General features: G+C 39.0%; 1 protein-coding gene across 1 annotated transcript; it reads left to right on the forward strand.

Annotated features, from left to right (window-relative positions):
• The first annotated feature begins 294 nt into the window (after positions 1-294).
• On the forward strand, positions 295-26,300 carry ptar1 (protein prenyltransferase alpha subunit repeat containing 1). The gene is made up of 7 exons (XM_087798365.1): positions 295-395; positions 11,479-11,648; positions 11,730-11,796; positions 12,428-12,532; positions 12,608-12,848; positions 22,262-22,578; positions 24,190-26,300. Exons 1-7 carry the CDS (start codon positions 310-312, stop codon positions 24,506-24,508), a joined length of 1,305 nt encoding a protein of 434 aa, XP_087654491.1. The 5' UTR covers positions 295-309; the 3' UTR covers positions 24,509-26,300.
• The last annotated feature ends 1,028 nt before the right edge of the window (positions 26,301-27,328 follow it).

A 27,328-nucleotide genomic window follows, 5' to 3' on the forward strand; every position in this document is an offset into this window, starting at 1 on the left:
TTGAAGTAAAGGGGGAAAAAGTTTCATATTATGTCATAAAATATTGAAAATACATACTTCTGTTTTGTGGTTTTATAGATGTTAATTTCGCTTCCTTTGTTGTTCGTCACGTGTTTACTGCATAACAGCAGGTATATGTTTCAAATCATTGGTGGCGATTGCTTTGACGCCAAAAGAATTTCAAACCGCTTTCAATGTGTTTTGTCCTTATGACGGATCCATAGTGACATCATCAAGTCATCGACGCCCCCGCGCAAGCGCAGCCTGGATACTGTACCCGGAAATTTACGTCATCGAGTTGCAACCAGAATGGCGGAATCGATTGAAGAAATGGACGTCTTGGTCCAGAGAGTTGTTAAAGACATCATCAACGCCTTAAAGAAGAATCCCAATATGTAAGTGAGCCTTTTCATTTAAACATACATTGGCAACTGGCCCGAAAGAACATTATGCATTTACTAAATGTTATTAAAATCACTTAAAGATAAAGTTAAACAAATAAGTAGTCACGTCTGCGCACACATCCCACCATACCATCCTCATGCAGCTTACATTATATGAGATACTTAAGGTTTTTTAGCAGAGTGGTCCATTTCTTTATATTATTGATACTGTGTTGCTGGCTATATTTGTTTCAGAACTCCAATATTGCTCCGTTGGAAGTATTTTACAGATGAAGCTACAATTTATATTAAACAAATATGTGAGGTTCCAAAGAAAATACAAATCATAATGTTTTCTACCGAGTTCTCTGTGTTGAAGTAAAATTTAATATTTAACATATTAAACATATTTTCAGGTTTTTAAGGGTTAGTAATTACTCAACATTCATCCGCTTTAATTAGTATTTCCAAACGCTCCGACTGGCAGGTTTTATCATAAGGACGAGGTATGAAAAGGCTTATGAGAAGTACGTAAGTCTTCTCTCATCCTGATGTTTCAGTCTCTATCAGTAAGTAAGTCCATACGGTTTTCGAATGGCCAATGATGGCAAAGCTCTGGTATTTTTGCTGAATTGGATCTGCCCTGGACTAGATCAAGCACAGTGTTTAAATCGCCAACTATAATCAAATCAGAGCAGGGCAAATCATTAAAATTTGAGTCCTTGTTTGGCCCATATACACTTACTATGGTCATATTTAGTTTATTCTCTAGGTAAATATTAATGTAATTATATATGACTCTTTGAATAAAACTATTAACTGACAAATACTACCAGAAAAAGTGTACATTTGGTTGATGTTTATATAACATGCACATTTTGGGAGAAACGGCAACAAATATTTAAGAATATTCTTGGTCAAACAGGGAAGTTGAATTTATCGATAAATACTTTGTGAGAAATAATTAAGCCCTCTTTATTAATAGTTGATCCACAAGTAAGATATCATTTTTAAACCAATGTTGCTTGAAGATTAGGGACCATGAGAAGAAAGCCTGATGATGAAAAGTAAAGTAGACAATTTCATAGTGATTATATCAATATTATAATTGCAAAGATAAAGAAGTTGTGTTTACAAGACTGTCAATAAAAGTTTTTTGATTCTGATAAAGAGGAATAAGTTCATATTTATTGATTTCTTTAAATATTTTATTTGTGTTGTCACAATACACAAATGTTAATATTAAAGATAATGCCAGTAAATTTTTTCAAAACTTTGATACTTTTCGAAACCATGGTTGGAAAAAAGAAGCATTTACTTTAAAGTTACCTACTTTATTAAATGAAGTAAACCATCAGTTAATTACATCTACATTCAAAGAGTGATGATGGTAACATGCTTTACAAATGAATACAAAAATAAACAAAACCGACTATCAGACATTCAAACATTGTTGAGCAGCCCTTAGTATAATAACCAAAATAGTTTATCTTATAAAAGTGTAAATGTCATTAAAACCCTTTTCAAACTTTTCCGATGAGCATCCTTAAAGTATAAAAATAACTCATATTTTCATATTTTCTTCTCATCAGTGTCATCCAACTGATACTGTAAAGTAAAAATAAAGTTTTATTTTAAATAATGAGTTCAGATAGCATTTCATAACGTTACATAATATAACTGGATCGTCACATTGCCTTAACGTAATGTAGAGTATTGGAAACGGACGTCTGTCTGTAGTGAGAGTTGCTGTAAGTGTCTCTCTCGCTCAAATAATATATATGTTAATTAAAATATTTTATAGCGTTTGTAACTGAAATTCACTCATCTTGGACTTTTTAAACCAATCAGGATGTTCTTCAAGTGTTGTGGGATGTTCGACATGTAACCTTCTTTAGTTTCCTTTCGACAAAAGTTTGCACAGTATTTATTTATGAGGTGGCATTTCTTCCCTCGAAATAGCAGAAGTCTACGGATTCCCAGAGGCTGTAAAAAAATAAATAAATTTGTGACCCAGAAATAATTCATGAATTTGAATTAGGGCTGAACGATATTTTTATATCTCGATATTTGTACCAGATATCTTGATTATAATATGATATGACTTCAGGGAAAACTTTATTACTATAAAGTATAAAATATAAAAATATTTTTCAGGGCTTTTTTTATAATAGAATGTAGAAAAATGTATTTATATATATTAAATATAAATATGTAATATTTATTATAACTCACTTTCAGTAATAAACATTATCATAAACTCTCAAATAAATAAATAACGCGTAGCTTTAGTCAATCTTTCATTCTTAATCGCTTTATCACTTACTATAGTGTATCCCAGTATCATAGGGCGAGAGGCAGGGCACACCCTGGACAGGATGCCAGTCTGTCGCAGGGCACACAAAGACAGACAACCTGTCTATACCTATGGATAATTTCCCAAAGTTCTCAATCAACCTCTGTATGTTTTTGGACTGTGGGAGGAAACTAGAGTGCCCGTAGTAAACCCACGCAACACAGAGAGAACATACAAACTCCACACAGAGGGGTCACAACCTTTGCGCTGAGGTGACCGCACTAACCACTGCGCCACTGTGCGCCCCTGGCTTTAGTCAGTATATATATATATTACACTAAAAATAATTGGAAATTAAAAAACAGTGAAACATTTTACAGTCTTCAAAAGTTTGACACCTGTGTCTTTGCAAACAAAGACACAGGTGTCTTTGGCATACAAATCTTTCAAAAAGACAATAAAGTTCTACCTAACCTAAAATCATTTTTATTCTGTAAAACAACACTTTTTAATTGACGTGTTCTTCAGATCTTGGGGATTTTTCACAACTTTAAATGTTGCCCAAGGTACTGACAATTCTTTCTGAGAAAGCTTTTGTGAATGTGTTCACTTGTAGCATCTCTTTATCAATGTCATACGAGAGCGTCTGTCATATCTTTGTTTCTGGTGGTCGTCAACTCCAATAACGAAGCTGAATGCATCAGCAATTAAACTTATTTTAAAATTCACCTGGGATGACTGAGAACTTAGATTAGGTAGAACTTTATTGATCCCTCAGGAGGTCTCCATTGTGGAAATTGTTTAACTTGTGTCCTCTCCTCATATTAAAAACTCTGCTGCGTTGATTCTCCGCTTTTATTTCGCAACAGCTAGCTCTGAGTAAGTCAAGTTCTTTTATTGTCAAATATGCATGTATTGAGATATACAGCATAAATGAAATTGTGTTCCTCTCTGACCCACGATGCAAGACATTAAAGTCATTATACACTTGAAACCTCTTTGTTTCTGAAATGTATCTCCATATTATGGAAGAGGACTTCTCTTTAGCGCTAAATCAGTGGAAGACTGTCTGCCCCCGGGGGTGTTTGCCATTTGCTTGCTTTAGCTTTAAATTAAATTTTGTAAAGTGAAAAAGTGTTGAACTTTGCAACTGCTTTAATTCACATGCTGGATGACCGTGGATATTGAGCGATATAGTTATAGTATAGTTTGCGATATTAATACCTTGAATTGGAATATCTAGATGGAGATATGATAACAATACATCATTCGGGCATAATTGCAATTTACCCCTTAACCCCCAGATAGCTCAGCTGCTAGAGCATGCGGCCCCGGACCAAAAACCCTGGATAAGCTACCGATTGTTTTTTAATTCTCTATGTTTAGGTATTATTTATATAATCACATTGTTGACACTAGATGGTTTATTCAAAGATTCTACTACCTTTTATTTAGTAGGATTTATTAGAATAGAGGAGAGATATTACATTATATTTAGTTTAAATTTGAATAATTATACCGAATTATCACAGACCATTACATCAGGAGACGTGAAGGAGGCCATAGGAAGGCAACAACCCGGCAGCTGGACTGCTAACTCTGCCTTTGTGCAAGAAAAACCAGAGGAGCACTGCCACAGCCCTGGAAAATGACCTACAGTAGGCCAAGGGTCATATCATAATGTAAGTTTCCCCAAGACTCTTTACATTTTAAGCAAAACTATATTGGAGGAATGAAAAACAGATCCCAGCGAATCAACAATGAGTGAATCGCAACATAAAAATGAAAAGCAAAACTAGCCTTGATGTTTACAGCCTCCTGCTGCAACCGGCTGGGAGGGTGGGTGGATGGGGATTAGACAGACGGATGTAGAAAGACTGAGGGAGGATACAGTGAGAGAAGAAGAGAGTATAGAGTAGGACAGCAGGGTCCAGAGAGGTTCATGGAGAGAAATCTGTTGATCCGTTGACATTGTTGTGGAGGAGATCCTGGGTCCTGCAGCATCTCCGGGATGGAGGTGGAGCTCTGAGAGAGATGGCAGTGGAGCTCTGAGAGAGATGGAGAAGAAAAGTGAGGGTTTAAACTGCACAGGTGGTAAATATAATGCTGGAAAGAAGGATACAGAGAGAGAGCTTGCTGTCTAAAACTCCTCCTCCAATAATCTAAACCTATAGAAGCATAAAAAAAATGGCTGGGCTAAAAGTATTGTGGGTGTCTGCCCTCGGGACTGAGTCCATAACAGACGGGCTTGAAAACCGAAGTCCCTGGCTCCATATCTACAATTAATAGATCATATAAGATCTGAGTTCAAGGATAAACATATCCTAGCAGACTGATTTGTTTGGATTAGATCTGTGATGCATGCTAAACCATGTAACGCTTTATTAAAAAAAACTTAAGCCTGAATCAAATTAAGCACATCTGGTACACCCTGTTTCCATCCACCATACCAAGTTGCGACAAAGACTGTTGGTGCATCCCCCACCGCATCAGGAGCATGCCCAGGAGTTGTTGGGATGTCATAAAGGCAAGTGGAGGCCACACGCACTCCTTTCATTTTGACTTGTCTTAAAGAAGTTGCATCAAAGTCAGATCACCCTGTAGTGTTTTTTTACACGAATCTTGACCTTAGGTTAATAAATTTGATATTCATTGAGGTTTTTTTTTTTATTAGCTGTACATGTATAATGCCTCAACATTGAACAAAAAGAAAGAAGTGAAGGGAGCACAAGTCTAGTCTAGTCGAGTGTAAGGCTAGATCAGATGACTGATTTAAGCTGGAGCGTGACCATGAATAGCTCTGAAAGTAAGTACCAGAATTTTAAAATGTATCCTGAAAGAATCTGGCAGCGAGTGAAGAGTTTTAAGGATCAAGGAAATGTGAGTTCTTCTACTAGAGCGAGTCAGAATTCTCGTTTTGTATGAACTGCAGGCGAGACAGCTCCTTCTTGTTAAGACATGAAAATAAACTGTTATAGTCTGAGAGAAGACACAAACGCATGGATTACAAGCTCCAGATTGTTTTTTGACATCTTTTTTTTTTAAGTTTCTGATTTAACAGGTGCCACTTGATCCAGTATTTGAACACATTGATTAGTAAAACAGTGAATCAAATTGTCCATGTCATTGAAGAAAATGGGTTCAAACATAGCAGAAAAACTCTCTGCTGTATCGGATGGGATAACACGCCTCTGAGACCTAACTTTCTAGGGTTTAGGTTCAGGGATGAAGTCCAGGTTGAACAAAACGAGAAATATCACTCAGATGGACATCATGTACAGATACATTAGTAATCTCTAAGCCAAGAGTAAAGTTTTTGGTGTGTGGGTTAGGGCATTTTCCTGACTTTCTGGGACTGTGTCTGTCTTACGTGTCTTGCTCATTTAAGAATACATTTTAACTGTGTATTGTTTGTGATTGTTAAAGCGCTTTGAAACCCTGGTCTAGAAAGGCGCTCTAGAAAAAACATTACTTACTCTGAAGTGTAAGCATTTCAGGTAACTACCTCTTAAAGGTCATCAAAGGAATGCCAAGAGTGGGGATTGCAGTATCCAGTATTGTTCATCCTTCTCCTTCAGGGCAGCACAAAAAGTCATAATATTTACATTTTTAATTTAATATTTGTATTACAAAAATAAATAAAAATAATAATTTATATATTATATGTATCTTGTAGTTTATTTATGAAATTACAATTTAATTGATGTACTTGCTTGATGCGATTTTTGTTTTCTTAGTCTTGTTACATATGTTTTTATGTTTTGTAAAATTCAATTCAATTCAATTCAATTTTATTTAAAGTGTCTTATCATAACAAAGTTATCTCAGGACACTATACAGTTGAAATAAGACTACAATTGATTAAGGAAAAATAGATCCCAGCAATTCAACAAAGAGCAAGAAACAAAACACTGTACAGTGAGCTGTACAGTGAGCTATGGCGAGGAAAAACTTCCTTTTAGAAGGCAGAAACCTCGAGCGGAACCAGACTCATTGTTGACGGCCTGCCGCTTTGACCGGCTGGGAGGAAGGATGGGGGGGTAGACAGATGGATAAGGAGAGGAGTGAGGGAGGATATAGTGAGCGAAAAGAGGAGAGTGTAGGAGAGTCCATGGAGGTGCTGGAGAGAACTCGGGATCTGATGACGTGGTGAAGATCCTGGATCAGCAGCAGCTCTGGAGGTGGATCCCTGGGGCTCCGGGAGAGAAATAAAAAGGTGTGGGTTTGGGACAAATGTATACAATACACAGGTATACAGACTCCAGTGACGGGTGAAGATATATAGAGGGGGGGGGGGGGGGGTTGAAATGTTAGAGTGTGGTTTTGTGTGTGTGTGTGTGGTTTTGTGTGTGTGTGTGTGTGTGGTTGTGTGTATGAAGAGAGTGCAAGTAGAGACCCAGGGGCACCACACCACCAGCCAGGCCAGAGGGCACATACCTAGCACAGCAGGACCCAGACACGGGGGCCCAAGCCGCGGCAGGAACCCGCGGGAGACCAGGACCCGGCAGGCGAGATAACCACCAGAGCCAAGCCCGACCCCAAACACCAGCGAGAAAGCGGACCACCACCGGGGGGGCCCCGGCAGCGCGAGAGGGGACGCACAGGCGGGGACGACCGAGGAAGCAAAGAGGGGGACGCACCAGGCGCAGGCACGGAGGGGCCAAGGGCCCGCCCTCCAAGGGACAGCCAGAAAAACCAGTCGGGATAGAGCTCCGGGGCCAGGCCGGGCCACGGAAGACCCCCAGACCGTCAGGCCGCCACCAAGTCCATAGCAGGGGACCGCGAGAAGACAAGCCAAGGAGATAGGGATCCACCACAGCAGCGGCAGCGGAGCCCCCCCCAATACCCTGCGAACACGGCCAGTAGCCGGGTCGAGCGCCACCGCATGAGCCCAGGGGAACAATGGCCAGGCACCGGCTCAGGTCCTCCGGTGAGAGTCCCCCGGGTCACAGGGGGGCCACGGTTGTGCGGGCAGGGCGGGGGTAATGGGGCTGCAGCCGTCCGGGAACGGCCCCCAATCTTCAAACTGTAGACCGTCCCCGGCAGCCACAGCCCACCTCCCCCATGTCATGAGGGAAGTTGGGGGGCCAGCAGTATTTCATGGGCAGTCAACGGTCTCTAAGGTGCAAAGGCCCTGCCCATCACACGTACTGACCCCCAGCCCCCGCCCCCACCCACCATGCAGCACCCAGGGGGACAGCATCACTTGCATGGGCGGTACATGGCCTCTACGGTAACATGGGTCCGCCCAATGCCTCCGCCGTCCCCCTAACATGTCCCCGCCCAGTGTGGCCCCCCCCACCCGGGAAGCCCCCGAAAGACCGACCAACCCGGCCACGCACCCCCAGGACCAAGGGCGACAGACTCCCCGACCACAGCACATGCCACACAGGGCAAGTAGAGGACCACAGCCACCGCTGCAGCAGACACCCACCCCAAGACAGGCCCCCACAGCCCCCCACCACAGACCAGGTGAAGCCATCGGGGCCAGATGGCCATCCAGAACACCCGGCCAGCCCCAGCCCCACCCCTAACGGTTCACCCGCCAACCCCGTCAGCCGGACCAGCAACCCCCCGGCCCCAGCACCGCCCCCAACGCAACCCCCCGTCCACCGCCCCAACCACCCCCGCCAGCACCAACCCCCACACACCACCAAAGACCCCCCGGAAGCGGGCCACCCCCATGCCGGCACACGGGGCCATCGCGGCACCAGCGGTCACCACCACCAGGCCCAAGGCCCCACAGGTCCCACCCGCCGGGCCCCTCACACCCGAATCGGCCAAGCCAGAACGGCCCCGGCGAGAAAAGAAGGATATACAGAGCTCGGTGTCTAAAACTCCTCCAGCATTCTCAGCCTATAGCAGCTAAGATAAACAGTTTTGTTAGTTATAACAGCTAAAGATAAACAGTTAAGTTAGTTATAGGCTTTATCGAAAAGTAAGGTTTTAAGATTGTTTTTAAACATAGAGAGGGTGTCTGCCCTCCGGACTGAAGCCGGTACTTTGTTCCACAGCAGAGGGGCTTGAAAACTGAAGGCCCTGGCTCCGAATCTACATTTAGAGATTTGTGGTATAACTAATAGATCAGAGTTTAAGGATCATAAGGTCCTTGAGGGTTGGTAAGTTTGGATTAAATCTTTAATGTATGTTGGTGCTAGACCATGTAAGGCTTTATAGGTTAGGAGAAGGATTTTAAATTGTATTCTAAATTCTACAGGAAGCCAATGTAGGGAAGACAGTACAGGGGAAATGTGTTCGCGCCTCTTAGTCTTAGTCAGGACACGAGCTGCAGAGTTCTGAATGAGCTGAAGAGTTCTGAGAGATTTTTTAGAACATCCTGAGAGAAGAGAGTTACAATAGTCCAGCCTGGAGGTTACAAAAGCATGGATGAGCTTCTCAGCAGCATCTAAAGGAAGGAAGTGCCTGATTTTTGAAATGTTACGAAGGTGGAAGTAAGCAGTCCGTGAGATTTGTTTTATGTGTGAGTTAAATGATAAGTCCTCGTCAAAGCATACACCCAGATTCTTTACAGTGGTGCTAGTAGCAGGAGCAAGTCCATTTTGTAAAGCTAGATCAATAGTTAATGATTGTCTGAGATGTTGCGGACCAACTAGTAAAACCTCAGTCTTTTCCGAGTTCAGTAGGAGGAAGTTTTTGGTCATCCATGACTTGATATCTGTAATACAGGACTGTAGTTGTGTTAGCTGATTTCTTTCATCTGGCTTCATGGACAAGTAAAGTTGGGTGTCATCAGCATAACAGTGAACGTTTATAGAGTGTCTTCTAATCAAGTCCCCTAGTGGGAGCATATAGATTGTGAATAGTATTGGACCAAGAACAGAACCTTGTGGGACACCATAGCTGACCTTAGTGTGTGTCGATGAGAGGTGGTTGACATGTACATAGTGCGTTCTATCCGACAGGTAAGATTTAAACCAGTTAAGAGCAGTTCCACGAATGCCTATATGGTTTTCTAGCCTCTGTAGAAGGATTTGGTGGTCGACAGTGTCAAATGCAGCACTGAGATCTAGAAGAACAAGAACTGAAACATGGCCCTGATCAAAGGCCATCAGTAGGTCGTTACTTACTTTTACCAGGGCGGTCTCTGTGCTGTGGTGTTCCCTAAAACCAGACTGAAACACCTCAAATTGATCATTGTCCTGGAGATAATCACAGAGCTGACTTGTTACCACTTTCTCCAGAAGTTTTGAAATGAAGACTAGATTAGAGATAGGCCTATAGTTAGTGAGGACCTCTGGATCGAGAGTGGGTTTTTTAAGCAGAGGTTTAATTACTGCAACTTTAAAAATCTGAGGCACATAGCCTGATGTTATTGACAAGTTAATAATGTCAAGTATGAAAGTGCTATGTAAGGGGAACAGTTCTTTAAGTAGCCATGTGGGAATAGGATCGAGAAGACATGTTGTGGACTTTGAGGAGGAAACAACCTGGGACAGCTGTCGAGGACTCACTGGTAGAAAGGAGTCAAAATACGTATCAGTCATAGTGTCTGTGTCCGGTGAGGCTGCACTGGTTGTATTAGAAGAATCTAGGAGGTCTTGAATCTTTCCTCTGATAGTTACAATTTTTTCATTAAAAAAGTTCATGAAGTCACTGCTACTAAGATGAGAGGGGATGGACTGCTCAATGGACTGATGGCTCCGTGTCAGCCTGGCTACACTGAATAAGAACTTGGGGTTATTCTTATTTGCTTCTATAAGTGATGAGTAATAGCTGGCTCTGGCTTTCCGAAGAGATGCCTTGTATATTTTTAACTTATCCTGCCAGTCCTGGTAGAATTCATTATGTTTTGATGAACGCCATTTCTTCTCTAGTCGTCTAGAATCCTGTTTTAATTTACGTGTTTCCTGAGTATACCAGGGAGCAGGACTACTTCTGTTAACAGTCTTTTGAGTTAGTGGTGCGATTAAGTCAAGCGTATTGTGCAACGAGTCTGTAAAACTGCCCACAAAGTTATCAATGTCTGGGTGACTATGGGTAGAGTTTCTTGACACACTGAGGCTAGGCATTTTACTGAGTACAGAGGGAATTATTTCCATAAACTTAAACATCTTTTGAGAGTGCTCCTGCTCTGTAGACTTGGCTCATTTAAAATGAAGTCAAAGGTTATTAATTGATGGTCAGAAAGAACTGAATTCTGAGGAGAGACAATAACATTTTTAATTTCAAGTCCGTATGCTAGGCCAAGATCTAATGTGTGCTTAAAACAGTGAGTCGGTTCATGTACATACTGAGAGAAACCAAATGACTCCAGGATAGAGTTAAACCTGTTAGCTAAGCTATCATGGACCATATCAACATGGATGTTAAAGTCACCAACAATAATCACTTTATCTGATTTAAGCACCAGGCTGGTCAAGAACTCAGGGAACTCGGACAAGAATTCAGAATAAGGTCCAGGGGGACGATAGACTCCAACAAAGAGAAGTGACTGACCTGATCTCAAAGTTGTATTAGATACGCTAAGTATAATACTTTCAAAAGAGTTGAAATCACATTGTGGTCTAGTAAAGGTTGACAGACATGAGTTGATGATGGCTGCGATTCCACCTCCTCGACCAGAGCGTCGAGGGGCGTTAAAGTTAGTGTGGCTGGGTGGTGTTGATTCATTTAAAGATACATAATCATCTATAGACAGCCAAGTTTCGGTTAAGAATAATAAGTCAATAAAAATGTCTGTATTATCAGAAATGCCACGTTGGGAACAGTATTCTAAACTTGCTCAATCCTGTAAATTAGTATATTTTAAATTATTGTTATTTTTGTTGTCTCATTCAGTGATGAAATTGGGGTAATTCCTTGCCCAGAGGCCCGTTACAACCGCAGCCCAATAATGTTGGTTGAGAACAAACTGGGTGTTGAAAGCTGGTGTGTTAAGTTTTTGCTCCCTATTGTCCACAACAAGTTGCTGCTCTATCGTCAGAGGAAACACTGGATGGACAGAGAAGGTAATTATTATAATTTTTTAAAATGTTTATTTTTGCAACAAAGGCCATCAAAAGCATTATAAATGACTTTGTTTCCCTCAGCCTTGGTGGACATCACCTGCACCGCATTGATGCTCAACCCTGACTTGACCACAGCTTGGAATGTCCGGTACAAGAAAATATAATCCACTACCAATTGATATGTTTCTTGTTGATATTGTAAACGTTTATAAGAACAATATCGTAAAATAAAAAGACTCCTCATTAATATTTAGTATTTTTAGAAAAAGTTAACAAAGAAAGTTATGGCAAGGCATTCGAGTCCTGAATCCATCATATACCTACACAATTGCAGTTTTAATCCTAACCCTAACCCCACATTTTAGAACATAAAATCATAGAGATTATGGTGTGCTGTGCCACATTTTGACTCTTTTTCTGAGGGAAATGATCACTATTAAGGCTAGGAACAATTGCAGGTACCCCGAGTGAAGAGTGACACATTGATGACTGTTGCCAAACCTTCTATTTAGATAGTAAGAATATTACAAGGAAGGAACTCTGCTGAAATTGTTGTATTACTAAATGAAAATTTAAGATTGAATATTAGTCATATGGCTTGTTCCTCCCACCTAACTGTTTATACCACAAAAATTCCACAAGTTTTGTTGAATTGAATTACTAAAGTTGAGATCAAGTAAGTTTGTGGGTAACTTTAAAATGGTATTCAATGTTTTATTTGATGATCATCACCAAGCATTGTCCAATCATAACTGTTAAATCTTGTGTTGATCCTTTAGAAAGGAGCTACTGCAGTGTGGAGCAATAAATCCAGAGAAGGACCTTTACCTCGGCAAGTTGGCCCTGACCAAATTTCCTAAAAGCCCAGAGACATGGATACACAGGTGAAGCTGCACGTTTTTGGTGGAGGTTGCATTTCAACTTGTATCAACTTTGAAAGTCTATGTGCTCTAATGCAGACGCTGGGTGCTGCAACAACTCTTGAGGCGGAGTTCAGCGGTGGATCACAGGAAGCAGAATCGTGCTGAAGCTCAGTCTGTTAATGCAGACAATGCTTTGCCTCTTAGTGAGCATATGATGAGGACATTACATCAGGAGATGAAGATCTGCTGCGATGCAGCATGTCGCTATCCCAGCAACTACAATGCTTGGTCTCACCGTATATGGGTTCTCCAGCACATGGCGAAGGGCAATGTAAAGGTAGGATGAAAAAGTGATATTTACATGTATGGAAAACCTTTAAATTTAAATAGTAGATAGGAGTCTATATCTGTAGTATTTGGGAAAATATAGTTCTTGGATCATTTGAAACTACAGCTGGGTATCACTAGGTCCCTTGTAATACAATAATGTTACGATATCAGAAATTTCATCCACAATAAGGGCTTCGATTAATAAAAAACTTTGTTAACCCTTCAACCTTCAAAAAAATGAACAAGGCCTGTTTAACAACATACTAAAAAAATATATTATTTGAGGAACATGGTGCAAAGTCAAGCTCTATAAGGGAACCCAGGAAGCCAGAACAAAACAAAATGAACACTTTTGTAGAATAAAGAGGACCCTTTATTAAATAAATGTGTTAAAATTAAATCAAAGCATTTATTATAAATATATATATATATATATATATATTTTAACTTTGGTTATTAATATATAAAAATAATTACGGGAGGGAATTGACAACTCGGTTCTAAATATTCTACAGGTCAACAAAACCCCTTATTTTTAACTACTTGAAGGACTGTCCACAAAATAAATTCGACCACTTTTTCAGTAATCTTTTATTCTTTCATATGGTCAGAGGTTTATCTTATCTCTCCATAATATTCTTCTTTAGATGCTTAATTAAAATTAGAGGTGTTAGATCTTGTGGTATAACTTCCCCCCCAAAAAACATCTGCACACATCCATACTTTTCTGTTGCAGAAGCTGCTTGACAGGGTGTGGGTGTGACGTCAGCAGATATTTTAAAACAATACCCTATACAACTTTTAGAGGCTAGATAGATACATATATAGATAGATATTCGGGAAATTGTTTTTCCAGCACACAGCAACATAGACGATAGATTTATAAATCAATAACAAGGTGCAATAAAAAGTGCAAGATGACTCAATCTAAATCTAAAGATTAAGAACATAGATCAAGGAAAAACACAAAGATTAACATGGAATATCATCTTTTCGTTCCAGTCCTGCCCCAAATATGTAGATCAGTATCTGGTAAGAACGTTTCTGTCTTCGCCTCATCAGCTATTGTTCTTTTTTGGACTTTTCCTAAAGGAAATCCAAACCCTGTTTTGTTTTTGGCTGGTGAAGAAGTTGCAGGGCTTGAGGTTCCCAAAGCACTAAGTCGTTGGTACTCTAAGCTGCAAGGTAGTGTTGTTGTGGCTCCTGATGTGCTTAATGCTTCCCTGGGCTGAATGATGTCCTAGAGCAGCAGTGGTCCTCAATCGAAGGTCCGGAGAGCAATATCAGTCTGTAAGTGATTTGTTATAAATCTGCACGGAAAGTAAAAAAAAGTTATAGTATAGAGTATAATTTCTTTTCTGTTGATTATTACTGTCTGAAGAGCGCCTTCTACAGGTCTTCAATAACGGCTAGGTCAACTCCTGTCTGTACCAGAACTAACATTTAGAGGTCTCTCACGCACGTAGGGAGAGAGTGAGAGAGAGACGGACACGCACACATACAGTGGGGAGAAGTATTTGATACACTGCTGATGTGTGGTAAGTTTTCCCACTTACCAAGCATGTAGAGGTCTTTAAGTTGTATCAAAGGTACTCTTCAACTGTGAGGCACAGAATCTTAAACAAAAATGACGAAATCACACTGCATGTGTTTAAATAATTAAACAAACAGAACTCAATATTTGGTACAAAACCTTTGTTTGCAATTACAGAGACATTTTCTGTAGTTCTTCACCAGGTTTGCGCACACTGCAGCAGGAATTTTGGCCCACTCCTCCATACAGACCTTCTCCAGAGCGTTCAGGTTTCGAGGGCTATCGCTGGGCAACACAGGCTTTCAGCTCTCTCCAAAAATGTTCAGTTGGATTCAGGTCTGGAGACTGGCTAGGCCACTCCGGGACCTTGAGATGCTTCCTACGGAGTCAGTTCTTAGTTGCCCTGGCTGTGTGTTTCTGGTCGTTGTCATGTTAGAAGACCCAGCCACGACCCATCTTCAACGCTCTTACTGAGGGAAGGAGATTGTTGGCCAAGATCTTATGATACATGGCCCCATCCATCCTCCCCTCAATAGGGTGCAGTCGTCCTGTCCTCTTTGCAGAGAAGCATCCCCAAAGAACGATGTTTCCACCTCCTTGAGAAGGGGGACTTTGCGTGCACTGCAGGATTTTAATCCACGACGGATTGTGTTACTGATGGTTTTCTTTGAGACTGCTGGGCTCATCCCTCACTGTCCTCATGATAATTAATGCCCCACGAGGAGAGATCTTGTATGGCGCTCCAGACCGAGGGAGATTGACCGTCGTCTTGATCATCTTCCATTTTCTGACAACTGCACCAACAGTTGTTGCCTTCTCACCAAGCTAAATTGCCTATTGTCCTGAAGCCCATCCTAGCCATGTGCAGGTCTACAATTGTATCCCTGATGTCCTTGCACAGCTCTCTGGTCTTGGCCAGTGAAGAGATTAGAGAACCTACATCCGCGTGCGCGCGCACTCCACAGTTCGTTACCTTATACAATCACAATTTGCACTTTTCTTTACTCTGCACTGAAGTTTGTGTAATTTTTATTGACTTATAAATATAAATGTTTACACCACACTTTTCAAAGCATTTGCAGTGAATATATTATGTCTGTTTACAAGTTACTAAATAAATGGCAATCCTAATATTTAGGAAAGTAATCACAATTAGATTATTTTCAATAATTGTTCAGCCCTAATTATTTTATTACCGTTAATCTGATTTTGTCTGCAAAGTGTATAGTTTGTGTTTCTGTTCCGTTTTATTTGACATGAGAAAATTACAATTACAATTTATATTGTAGAAGTGTCTCCCTGTATACAAATTAGACAGCGTAGCACCTTAAAGGGCAACTAATGTGAAAATACAACTTTCCCGGTTATTCACATGTTTCAAATCTTGAAACATGTCCTCTCCAAGATGCAGTAGGTCCCTCATCATGATGACGCTCCGTTTTAAAGTTATTACTTTATAAGGTTCTTCCCATTTTGCTCCTCCAGCAGCAGCACATAACGCCCTGATTTTTATTTTAATTCCCTTGGAGGTGGAGACTTCCGAGATTGATGAGACTGCATGACAACACTTAATGTTTGGCCAATCACAGCAGAGTGGGCGTGGTTATGGTACACACAATTGAAGCTTGAGATAAACCAAGCGTTTTCAGCGGGCGGAACTTCAGTATATGTATATTTTTTGATGCAAGTAATAATTATTTCTAAAGCGCCTTTATAGACCAGGATAACAAAGCACTTTAACAATCAAAAACAATACACAGTTAAACCATACACTTTAAAAGGCCAAGACGCATAAGGCAAATGCAGGAGTAAATATCTTGAATAAAGGAAAGTGTTCAGGTCCAATATCTGTATTTCTTATTTCTGTAAGTATGTCCAGTGATTTAGGTCACCTTGTATCTTCTGAAGTAATGGAGAGAAATTCAGGGAAAACAGCTCTGATGGATTAAGAGAGATGTTAATTCCTAAATATTTAATGTTGCCTACTGTTAGACGGTGTGGAGAGACTACTCTTGACACACATTTTTTAAATTCCAGAGGGCAAATTTGTTGTTTTTGACAAGTTAACAGAGTAACCAGAGATACTACAAAATGTTTGGATGATGACACTCTTGAAGAGATGACTCTGGCTTCCTAAGGAGGATTTGCGTATCATTTGCATAAATTATTATTTTGGGTTTTTCTAGTTTGTGTTGGGATACCATTAATTGTGCTACTTTCCCTGATTGATGCTGCAAGTGGTTCAATGAAAAGAGCAAAGAGGGATGGGGACAGTGGACGCCCCTGTCTGGTTCTGTGGGGGCTTTGTGTTCCGGTGACCTTACCCCTCAGTCTCGTACGTGGTGGTGGAAAATGAAGGACAGACGCATGGATTAATTTAAGAGAAGATGCTCATTTAGTGAAATATGCAAAAGTCAGAGACAAACTTATAGGCTTATTAGATTTTAATAAGCAGAGAGATCTATCGCAGACATTTTCAAATGCCAGTACGCAAAGATCTCACAAAATGGTGGAATTTTATGGTATGAATATTCAGGTTAACGTCTCTTGGATTGGTCAGTAACTTAACATTTGACTTCTAAGATGGCCGCCGTACGTGGGTTGCTGTCTTCTAGAGAGAATCTGTTCCCAGGGACTTGCTTGATCTTTGAAGTATGTACTGTTTTGAGTATTGTTTTGATTGTTAAAGCGCTTTGTGACCCTGGTCTCGAAAAGCGCTATATAAATATATATTACTTACTTACTTACTTACTTACTTATGTCTTTCAGTGTGAGTTCTTACAAAGGTTCCCACAGACTTTTCTCGGAATCTGGGATTGTTTAATCTTTCTCAGTGTGTGAAAGGCTTTATCTGACATGGGCCTGTGAACCTGAGTTGGTTGCAGTGAATGGATTTCAATCCAAGGCAATGATTATTTAATGTGAATTAAATATGAAAGATTATCAGTTAATCAAGGGATTATTTGAAACATGTTAAATCTAGATGATTGATTACAGTAAAGTTGTCATATCCTAACATTCCCCCTGATTGCATCATAAAGTAATGATACAATAAAACAGTGTCAAGTCTGATTACAAAATAATAACCGCGAATCTGATCACAAGCTTAACATGCTAAACTATCATCCATATAGTGCCACACAAAGATTACCTTGGGGAGAAAGCAACAGAGCAAACACAGATTTATTTATTGAATACAGTTATACATTGTGAGCATTTCTCTTAAATAAAAAAAATAAGAAAATCCCCAAAAAATTAATTATTACAAATTATGCATTAAAACTGAAGTAACTGAATGCCAAATAATCAAAACAAACATGTTTGTACTAACTAATTAAAATCTAATAAGCCTATATAGAAGTAAAGATTCTGTTAAAATATATATTGATGTAGAGCCAGTATCCACTTCTTTGAAAAACCTCTTTAGCGAGGTAAAAAGGAAGGAGCAGCACCGTTTTCGGAGACCATGGACACCCACTCTTCATGTGAGGTGTTGTTGACGTACTCCCCCCGTCAACAGTGCATCATTGAGCTTGTCCTGCAACAAAGGAAAGAGATGAACAGCATCGCATTCTGTGGATAAAACAGAAGCGATACATCTTTAAATCATACTTTATATCCATAATTTACTCATACTTCTTCATGTAGACAAAATTAACCCCTTCCTATTTACTACCTAAGTCAGAGAGATAGTCAAACACAATCTAACCTTATTGTCGAGCAGTTTTCTACACCAACAATTTTAACTTATTGAATGAAATCTGGACAGAGGCCCTTCAGCAGTGTTGTTCAGTAGAACTGTGCAACAAGAATCACCAAACATGTAACAAACTTACTATCCAGCTAAGTCCTCGCCCTGGGGTACAAATCAAACAACAACAAAAATTCTTGACAAACTTTATATTCCAATATATCTTCAAATCATTTAATTAATCAACCCTTGTTGAACCATTATTATTCCTCTTAGATTTGGTTTGAAAGTCTATTGTTGAAGTAAATAGTCACTTTTTTCGTTTCGATATAATCTATGTGCTATTAGGGAAGTTGGATTTATCTCAAATCACGATTTCTTGTGTTTAATAATTTACACATTTTAACTTTTTCACCATGTACGCTCGAGCACGCGCACACACACACACACACACATTTTTTATCTTATTCAATTTTAAATTTAACACGTGTTTGTTTGTTGCTGAGCTCAGTGTGTTGTTTGTTTCAACAGAAGATTGTGTGTGTTAAAATGTGTTTTATGCATGTAATAGTTAATTTGATCAGGTGTCAGTCAGACCTCTTTATTTAGCTACCCACAACAGAAATACAGTATCTATTAATATTAAATGTACGTAAGCGAATTGTTTCGGAACTCGAATGTTTGTATTGCATTGTACAGTTGTATGTTATTATTAGTAAAACAACTTCAGCAGCTTCGTCACATGTAGCGCGGAAGCTCCCGGTGGTCTCAAAGTCACGTGTGTCGTCAGACCATGAGATGAACGAACGGAAAGTGATTATTTTGACGAAGATCGTCTTTTTGTCAATATTAATGTTTGATGTGGTAAAAAGTATCATGTAAACGTTCTGTTGACGTTTCTTTAACCCATAAAAAATATTTTAAAGAGACGTTCGCATATGCCGGGTGTGACGTCATCACGTAGGAAGTGGGGGGGACAGATTTTACAGGGGGGGCAAATTTGTACCTACAGCGGTGCTCGAGACGCCGTCCTAGCCGATGCTAATGTTAGCCAGGATACTTGCGGTGGACGATCCAAAACAGGAGGAGAGATGGCAATCCACTTGTGGGCCATATGTGGATGACAGGAGACATCCAAGAGCCGTCTTTTGCTTCGGCCGCCCCCAGACAGAGCTGTTCTTAGTAAAAAACTCCCCGCCCTGCAAAACGGCCCACAACGGTTGAGGCTGTCCGCTACGAGACACGGTGGAGCTATCCCGTCTTCAAGTGGAGTGAACAGTCGCTGTCTATCACGTAATAATTAATACAATGATCATTACACAATTGTTTGTGAAAGTTTACTTTGTCTAAAAAAAAAAAAAGCTAATACATATTAGGATTATTATTTTTTTGGGAGTCTAGTATGATTAAATAACAGATCTAACAATCTGCTAAACCCCCAAATATTTTATAAAGGCGTATTAGATAAATATGTAGGTTTAACATTGGCCACACACACAGTATAAGAACACATTGTAATACAACACTTTTCACCAAAAATATACTTGTATACAAGTCAAATTATGTCTTTCATTAGTGGGCGAACTGATTAATCAAGCCATCTGGTAAAAAATTTCAGGAAACGAGAAATGATCAACTGCTATGTAAACATGTAACCTACTTCTTTATAAAGTTAAATATTTCAATGAGTTGTTTATTTTAGATAAAAGTATGTACTGTATTGTGTGGTGTATAAAAATCTGGACACAAAGTTTAACTTCTACTTTCCACCATATGTTAATTTAAAGGTAAACCTCCATAACAGACAGATATTACTATTTAGTGCCAATACTAAAAAGTTTTTCGTTTTAACCTTGAAAACCTGAGATCATTTAACTAGTGACTAATACTATACATCTAAGGTCCCATGATCAGGAAGTTCCACAATTGTCATATTTGATGATTACCTAACTTTAATATATCCTGCTGCTATTGCTGCATATTGGATGCAAGAGCGACTTTCTGTCAGATTGTAAGCACACACATATTGTACATACAGTATATGGACCTTTCCTGACCGGTTATAGCGAGCATTGCCTAATCAAAATTTTGCTGGAGGAAGTTTTCCTTGCCAAAGTTACGATATAGTTACAATTTCAATTGCGAAAGTTAATTTCATAACAGACTTTCAAACCGCTCAATAAAATTTGCTTAGAATTGGCATGTAGACGTCTGACCTCTGAGGTTTTAGGTAGAATGCAACTCAGTTTCAACCAATTTCGATGACATTTGATCTATACAGTTCACCTCTTTCCATGCCTCTATTTAAATACGTCAATAATATTTAAATGAAACCGATCCTGAGAATCTCCTCTGAGTGTTCATGAAAAACAAATGTAGACATGAATTTAAACTAGATAGTAAGTAAGTAAGTAATATTTATTTATATAGCGCTTTTCCAGACCAGGGTCACAAAGCGCTTTAACAATCAAAACAATACTTAAAAAAGTATATACTTTAAAGATCAAGATAATACTGAGAACAACACAGGAGTTCCAGAAAATCAAGGAAAAGCCTGCACAAATAGAAACGTCTTAAGATGTTTCTTAAAGGAGTCAGTAGACTCCATCAAGCGTAACAGTTTGTTTTCATGTCTTAACAAGAAGGATCTGTCTCGCCTGCAGTTGATTCAGAACTCTGCAGCGAGAATTCTAACCCGCTCAAGTAGAAGAACTCACATTTCACCGATCCTTAAAACTCTTCACTGGCTTCCAGTTTCTTTCAGGATCAACTTTAAAATTCTGGTTCTTACTTTCAGAGCTATTCATGGTCACGCTCCTCCTTACATCACTGATCTGATCCAGCTCGTGCTCTGAGGTCTGTGGATCAGAATCGACTTATGGTTCCACGCACACGGCTCAGGACCAGAGGATAGAAATCTTTTCAGGCTGTTGCTCCTAAGCTTTGGAACAATCTTCCTCTCTCTTTGCGCTTGATGGAGTCTACTGACTCCTTTAAGAAACGCATGGATTACAAGCTCCAGATCATGTTCCGACAACATTTTCCTAAGATATAAAGATGAACTCTTTATATCAGTTCATTTTAAACATTACTGACATGGATCACACACTGTTGTAAATTAGTTCAGATGAGCTGCAGTGAAAAAGTGTATAGTTTTCATACAGTGTTATTATCATTAATACTTTAACAGAGGTGATTAGGGGCTTGTTTAGAAAATCTTAAGATAAAGTTCAAGAGGTATGAAACTGTAATCGCGATCGGTCGGTCGAGCCCAATAGTGGCCAATACTTTCTTTTTTATTATTTTTTACAGTACTCTGTGAACACCTGCATTGATAAACAAATGTTGTTGACTATGAAATGACATGGTTCATATTAGATTTGATCTTCATCAAAAACTGGGTTGGATTAAAGCGTGAATCATTTGTATTATTATTTGGATTTAAGTACATTTAACACTAATTTGAAGTCTGCATCAGTTTCGTGAACAAAACACTGGATTTTTATTGTGGTGGCATTACAGAATATAAAAATTAAATAGAGATAAATAAATTAGAATTTGTAAGTAGAATTTCAATACAAAGTGCAGCCTGGGGTTACATATGGACATTTGACTGTATTTATGCAGACCTAATTAGGTCAGTGTATAACATGGAAAATTGTTCGACAACTACAATTTTTATTGTAAACAGTCAAATTACGTAGCCCCTCAGACATTTTAATTGTCCACCCCTGGTTATAACAATGACTTATTGTCATGAACAATATTGGTAGAAAATGAAAAATATTTGTATTTAAAACAGTGTCCAGCTTAACTATTCCTGAAACTTGTAAGTGTTTTTCTGAAAGGCAAGTTAGTTAGTTGTGTAACTATAAATCAAATATCATAGCAACTGAGCGACAAGATGGCTAATTTCGCTATGCTGCATTTATCATTGCTCTTAATTAATGACATGCTTGCATACTAGGGGTTTCATAATTGTTTGGAAAAATCAATAATCCTTGACTCTGTTCTTCCTTCCCCCGCTTTCATTTCTAAACAATGCTCCGCCCTCAGATAGGATGGCCCGTGCTTAGAGCCATCATTGCCATAAAGTATCCCTGTTTGCAATTTACTGTAGATAACAAGGCAAATGAAAATGTTGGATCATTAATACTAATTGTGTCTAGTAATGTGTCATGTTCTGTGCTTTCAGGTGTTCCTAAATGAACTTTCCTCCACTCGTCTGTGGGTCTCCATGCACGTGTCTGATCACAGTGGCTTTCACTACCGTCAGTACCTGCTCCAAGAATTGATCTCAGATCTGTCCATGCCTGTAGCCTCCAACAGCAGTGCTGCCCAGCATCAAAACCCCAGCTGGCCTCATGATGAGTTGCTAGATCCTGAGGCAGCAAGCGGGGAGGATTGGCAGGATGGACTTGGACATGTGCTGTGGCTCTTTCACCAGGAGATGGCACTTTGCTCTAACCTGATCCAATCGTATCCTGGACATGAGTCTCTATGGAGTCACAGGTTAGTGCCTCAGACAAGTTACTCAAGGCTGTCTGTAGACAAGAATTTGTTAACCAAGGATATATTTCTAATATTGCCGGAGTACCTGACTTTAGGATTGCAGAATTTACAGACAGCATTGAATTATTGTTCAAGTATATTGGCAGTGAAGAGATAATAATAAAGTCTACTGCAGGGAGGTCCCCATCAACATTGTTCACTCTAACACTGTTGTTAGAGTGAACAAGATTTTGTCTCCAGAAAATCCAATAATATTCAGTGGGCTTAAAAACCTTGGCTAGCCAGCTGCTTCTTTTCTGGCCCGGTGCTACTTCAGTGTAAAGTGTAAACACTTAACACAAGCACACTTGACAGGCAGCAGGCAAAACGTTATGTTTACCCGTTTTTTAGTGGGTCTTTGCCAGCTCAGCTCGAGTACATGCTTTGAGAAGAGAAAACAAATGTGTTATGTTTGTTACGAGCGGCAAAAAAAATATTCTGTCTGTTACATATCCACCTTTTAAAATCCAAACCACATTAAAGTCAGCAGCCATTAACCTTTTGTGATATTTTGCAGATCTAAAAAGAAAACTTCTTGTAGGATTTCCCATTTTATTCGTATTGATTCAAATGAAAAACATGTGAAATGCTCATTTAGCATTTTAAACCACACATTAATTTAAATATCGAAATGGGGAACTAATTATACTTAATTTATTGATTATGTACAATTTAATGGCCTATTGTCAAGTTAACTTAACTTTAGTGTTATTGACATTATGGTGGCCCATTATTGTTTTGTTTTTTTGTTTTTTTTACTGTGATTTTGTTTGTTTACTCCTTAGCATTCTTTAGTGAGATAAAGTCCTTCTGACCACCTCTGTCCTTCTGAAGCTCTCTCGGGCGTTGTTAAAAGCAGCTTAAGCCCAGGCAACTCTGGCCTTCTCATTAGAAAGTTGTGTTTTCAGTTATTTAATGTCTTTAATAGTGCTTAAATTATCACCAAGTAAAAAGTTCAGTCTGGAAGATTTGTTCTTCAGTAATACCATTACTTCTAGCCTCAAAGTGTGAGTGTCAAGTGCTTGCATACCTGCCGGGGATTAGTTAGCTCCCCTGGTTAACTGGACTTACTTAAGGTTGAGGTCTCTGACTGCACCCCGGGCCTTATTTGTTGGGATGCTTGTCCGAAATCTAGCAGCTCACTTATATCCAAAATGACTTTGTACTCATAAAACTATTTCCGTCAAAAGTTTCTGAAGATTCAATGCATAACGACTATCAGTGGGCGCTTTTGTGTCTCATGTCCTACTCTATAGGTTGCTCATTACCACCCACTGTCGAATTAAAGGATTTTAAGGGTTCCTTATATTTTGAAGAAAAAAAAATTCAATTGTAAATGGAAACATAACACAAATAGTCACCCCAAAAGCTATATCTAATTGCAATAGGACAATTTGCTGCATGTTTTTTGTTGAACTTTAGAAAGAGATCATATTTGAACCGTCTTCAGGATGATAGTTTGTGTGTTGACGAGAACAAAATTTCTATGTAATGGGTGTCCACTGGTATCATATTTCTTGATACCTCAGCCTCACCTAACTCTGTACAATGACATATTAATTGTGCTTTCAGGCGGCATGTGTTCTTCCTGTGGCACCAGTTGGGGAAGGAGAAGCAGGATAACAGCACTAATGGCTCAAATGACTGCCCCATTAGTAAGGACACCGAGAATGGCTCCAACACCAAAACGGTACTAGATGAAATGACTCCAGCTAACCCACATGATAGCAAGCGTCAAAAGAGGGGGATCCTGCTTAATGAGCCCCTCTCCAAATCCTTTGAGAAGCACTTTGTTAGCCAAACTTTGGACAGTTGTCGTAACATGGAGCAGAGACGATTTGCCCTGGCATATAACAAGTGGTTAGATACAATCATTGGTGAGGAACCTTGAGGATGACAGAAGACCTGAAAATCACTTCCATGTCTGAACCCTATAAGCAGATGTGTAATAAGACTTGTCAAACTGCACTGCCTTGCATACATGATGAACTAAGAACTTGTGGTTTTATTGAGAAACCATGAACCTATGTATGTCCAGTCAGAATTTTCTCAGATCTGTTGATGTTTTCTAGCAATGTTTGCTGAAAGCCAGCCATCGTGATTGGTATGTTTTCAATGTCTACATCTTCTTTGCTAATTGTATTGAAATTGATTTCTTATTTAATTTGATCTTTTTTGTTATTTTTAATAATAATCTTATTTTTTTAATGTTTAGGACAATTTGCAATCATGATTTATTCCCTACTTCATTTGTTGTTGGTTCCTTTTTAGTACTTAGTTGAGGCACCTTTTCCAGCAATTACAGCCTTAAGCATTTTTGGGAATGATGCCCCAAGCTTAAAAGGAATTATCTGTGAAGTTCCGAGACAGGATTGTGTCGGGGGGAACAGAGCTGGAAAAGGTACACCCCTCCAAACAGCCACAGGTGGAGAAGGGCCTTGGTCAGGAAGGTTACCAAGAACCCAAGGAGCACTCCGACCAAGCTCCAGCATCATTGTGAGGAACTGGGAGAAGCATGCAGAATGACAACCATCTCTGCAGCACTCTACAAATCTGATGAGTCACAGGTGTCACATCTGGAGGCTACCAGGGACCACTCATCACCATCCCTGCTGAAGCTGTTTCCCCCACTACCTGACCACAGATATTATGGAAGAAGAAGGCAGGTTCTGAAAATATAATGAAAAGGTTTTTTTTTTTTCAATCAATGATGTGATACATGTATTAAAATGACTTCCATTTATCATTTAAAGTGATTATCAAAGTTAAACCAAACAACTTTAGTTTTTTTCAAGTATGCATAACACTCAACATGGGCTAAGCTACAAAAATAAAGCATTGCTTTATGAAGCTTCATCAGCCCATCACTGGGTAGGTTTCATTCTGAAAATAAAACCTGTTTGAAAAACAGTGTTAATAAAAATATACATGCAAAAAATCTCAAATCTTCTGCTAGCTATTAGCAATGGCTCACTGTACAAGCAAAAATAATTATTCTAGAATGACAATGCGATTGCTCTTCTATAAAAATGTGAAAACATGTCATAAGCACTTTCAATATTCTGTATTACATAATAGTTGAGGAACATGTAGCAAAAAAATGCAGAGGTGCCAACTAAGCTTCATTTTTGCAGAAATGTACAATTATGTAGAACTTTAATTCCTTTAAAGATAAGAGTCTATTCAGCAAACCTCCAAGCGAACAAAACAATAATTATGAATATAGTACTTATTAACACAAGTGTAAGCAGCATATTAGCCAGGTATACATTATTACAAGATCACCTTGCTCAGCTGAATATATACATTCTCCTTTTAACAACACAAACTATTATAATCATTTATATGATTCATGAGAAAGTTATTACATTATTAATGGTAAATTTGATTAGCCTACTCAAGGGTTTCTATATAGAAAACTTGTATTTCTTATAGATATATAAATAAATTGTATCCATCTATGAAATTCACAACATTTTTTACGATGGTATAACATGTCATGTTTTATAGTTAGTGTATGTACTTGACTTAACTAATGTGAAAGACTAATGTTTTTTTCGTTGAGGTAAAAAAAACCATTTTATTATGTTAATTTGAAAATTTAACCATTTTATTTCACGTTTTGAATGAGTTCAAGACGTTGGGGGAGTTAATTTGAAATAAATGTTAAATGGATGATGTTATGTTGTGGCTGGTGTTATCTTTATTGGTGTGAGGTCCAGGGGACGTTACCATAAATGCGAGTGATGGTGTAGATCAGGGGTCGGGAACCTTTTTGACTCAGAGAGCCATGAAAGCAAAATATTTGGAAATTTATTTCAGTGAGAGCCATATAAATAATATTCAGATGTAAGAATCTGTGCTTGACACGAATTCAAGCCCTTTTCCTTTGTTCATCAAAATCAACAAAGAATTCAGACGGGTTCATCCCTTTCCATGCCTCCATTTCAATATGTCCATCATATTTAAATGAAGCACAAGACTAAAATTTCTCCATTTCTGTGATCATGAAAAAACAAAAACAAATGAAAACATGAATTCAAACTAACAGTTTATATTTGTTAATTTTAAACATGTCTGATATGAATCACACAAGTGGATTAATTAAATTTCAGATGAAGTTTAACGAGAATAAAACTGTTAGATAAATAAATAAATCAGTAACTTCACATCATCATCGCTTTGTCTGATCGTCTCTGACGTCATTAGAATGTGTGGCTCACCTGCACCTGTTTAACGTGTTTGTGTTTCTGCTTATTCTTATTACATTCGTGAGATAAAGGTAATTTACAAATAGTCATCATGTGATGATGTATTAATGCAAGTGTGTTTTAAGGACGCGATCACAAAAGGAAAACCAGCATTTGTTGCGCTTTCATTGAAACCTGCAGCTTAACTTTGATGGACCTGACGTCATGTTTCTGTGACTCTCGTAGAGAAGAACCTGAAGCGATCAAACGCGCATTATTTTGTTCGATATATTATTTAAAAATAACAAGCTTATAATTCTATATCGTTTTTCTGAATTGCGTAAAATGACTCTTTTTATTCTCGATTCATATGATCTTTTCCGTGCGTTCAGTGGAAGAGGCGGGAGCTCTGATTGGCTGCTGTGCATGTCAATCAAATTTTCAACCAATCGGCACAATAACCATTTGATTAATATGCACAGCAGCCAATCAGAGCTCTCTTTACTATTTTCTTATATCAT

Source organism: Callionymus lyra, chromosome 1, assembly GCF_982586985.1.
Source record: "Callionymus lyra chromosome 1, fCalLyr1.hap1.1, whole genome shotgun sequence".
NCBI lineage: Eukaryota > Metazoa > Chordata > Actinopteri > Syngnathiformes > Callionymidae > Callionymus > Callionymus lyra.

Bases quoted from the DNA above. Each gene is read 5' to 3' on its own strand.
- ptar1 (XM_087798365.1), top strand. From the start codon at position 310: ATGGCGGAATCGATTGAAGAAATGGACGTCTTGGTCCAGAGAGTTGTT. The intron at 11,649-11,729 runs GTAATTATTATA...TGTTTCCCTCAG, and splicing joins ACACTGGATGGACAGAGAAG to CCTTGGTGGACATCACCTGC. The intron at 22,579-24,189 runs GTTAGTGCCTCA...TTGTGCTTTCAG, and splicing joins GAGTCTCTATGGAGTCACAG to GCGGCATGTGTTCTTCCTGT.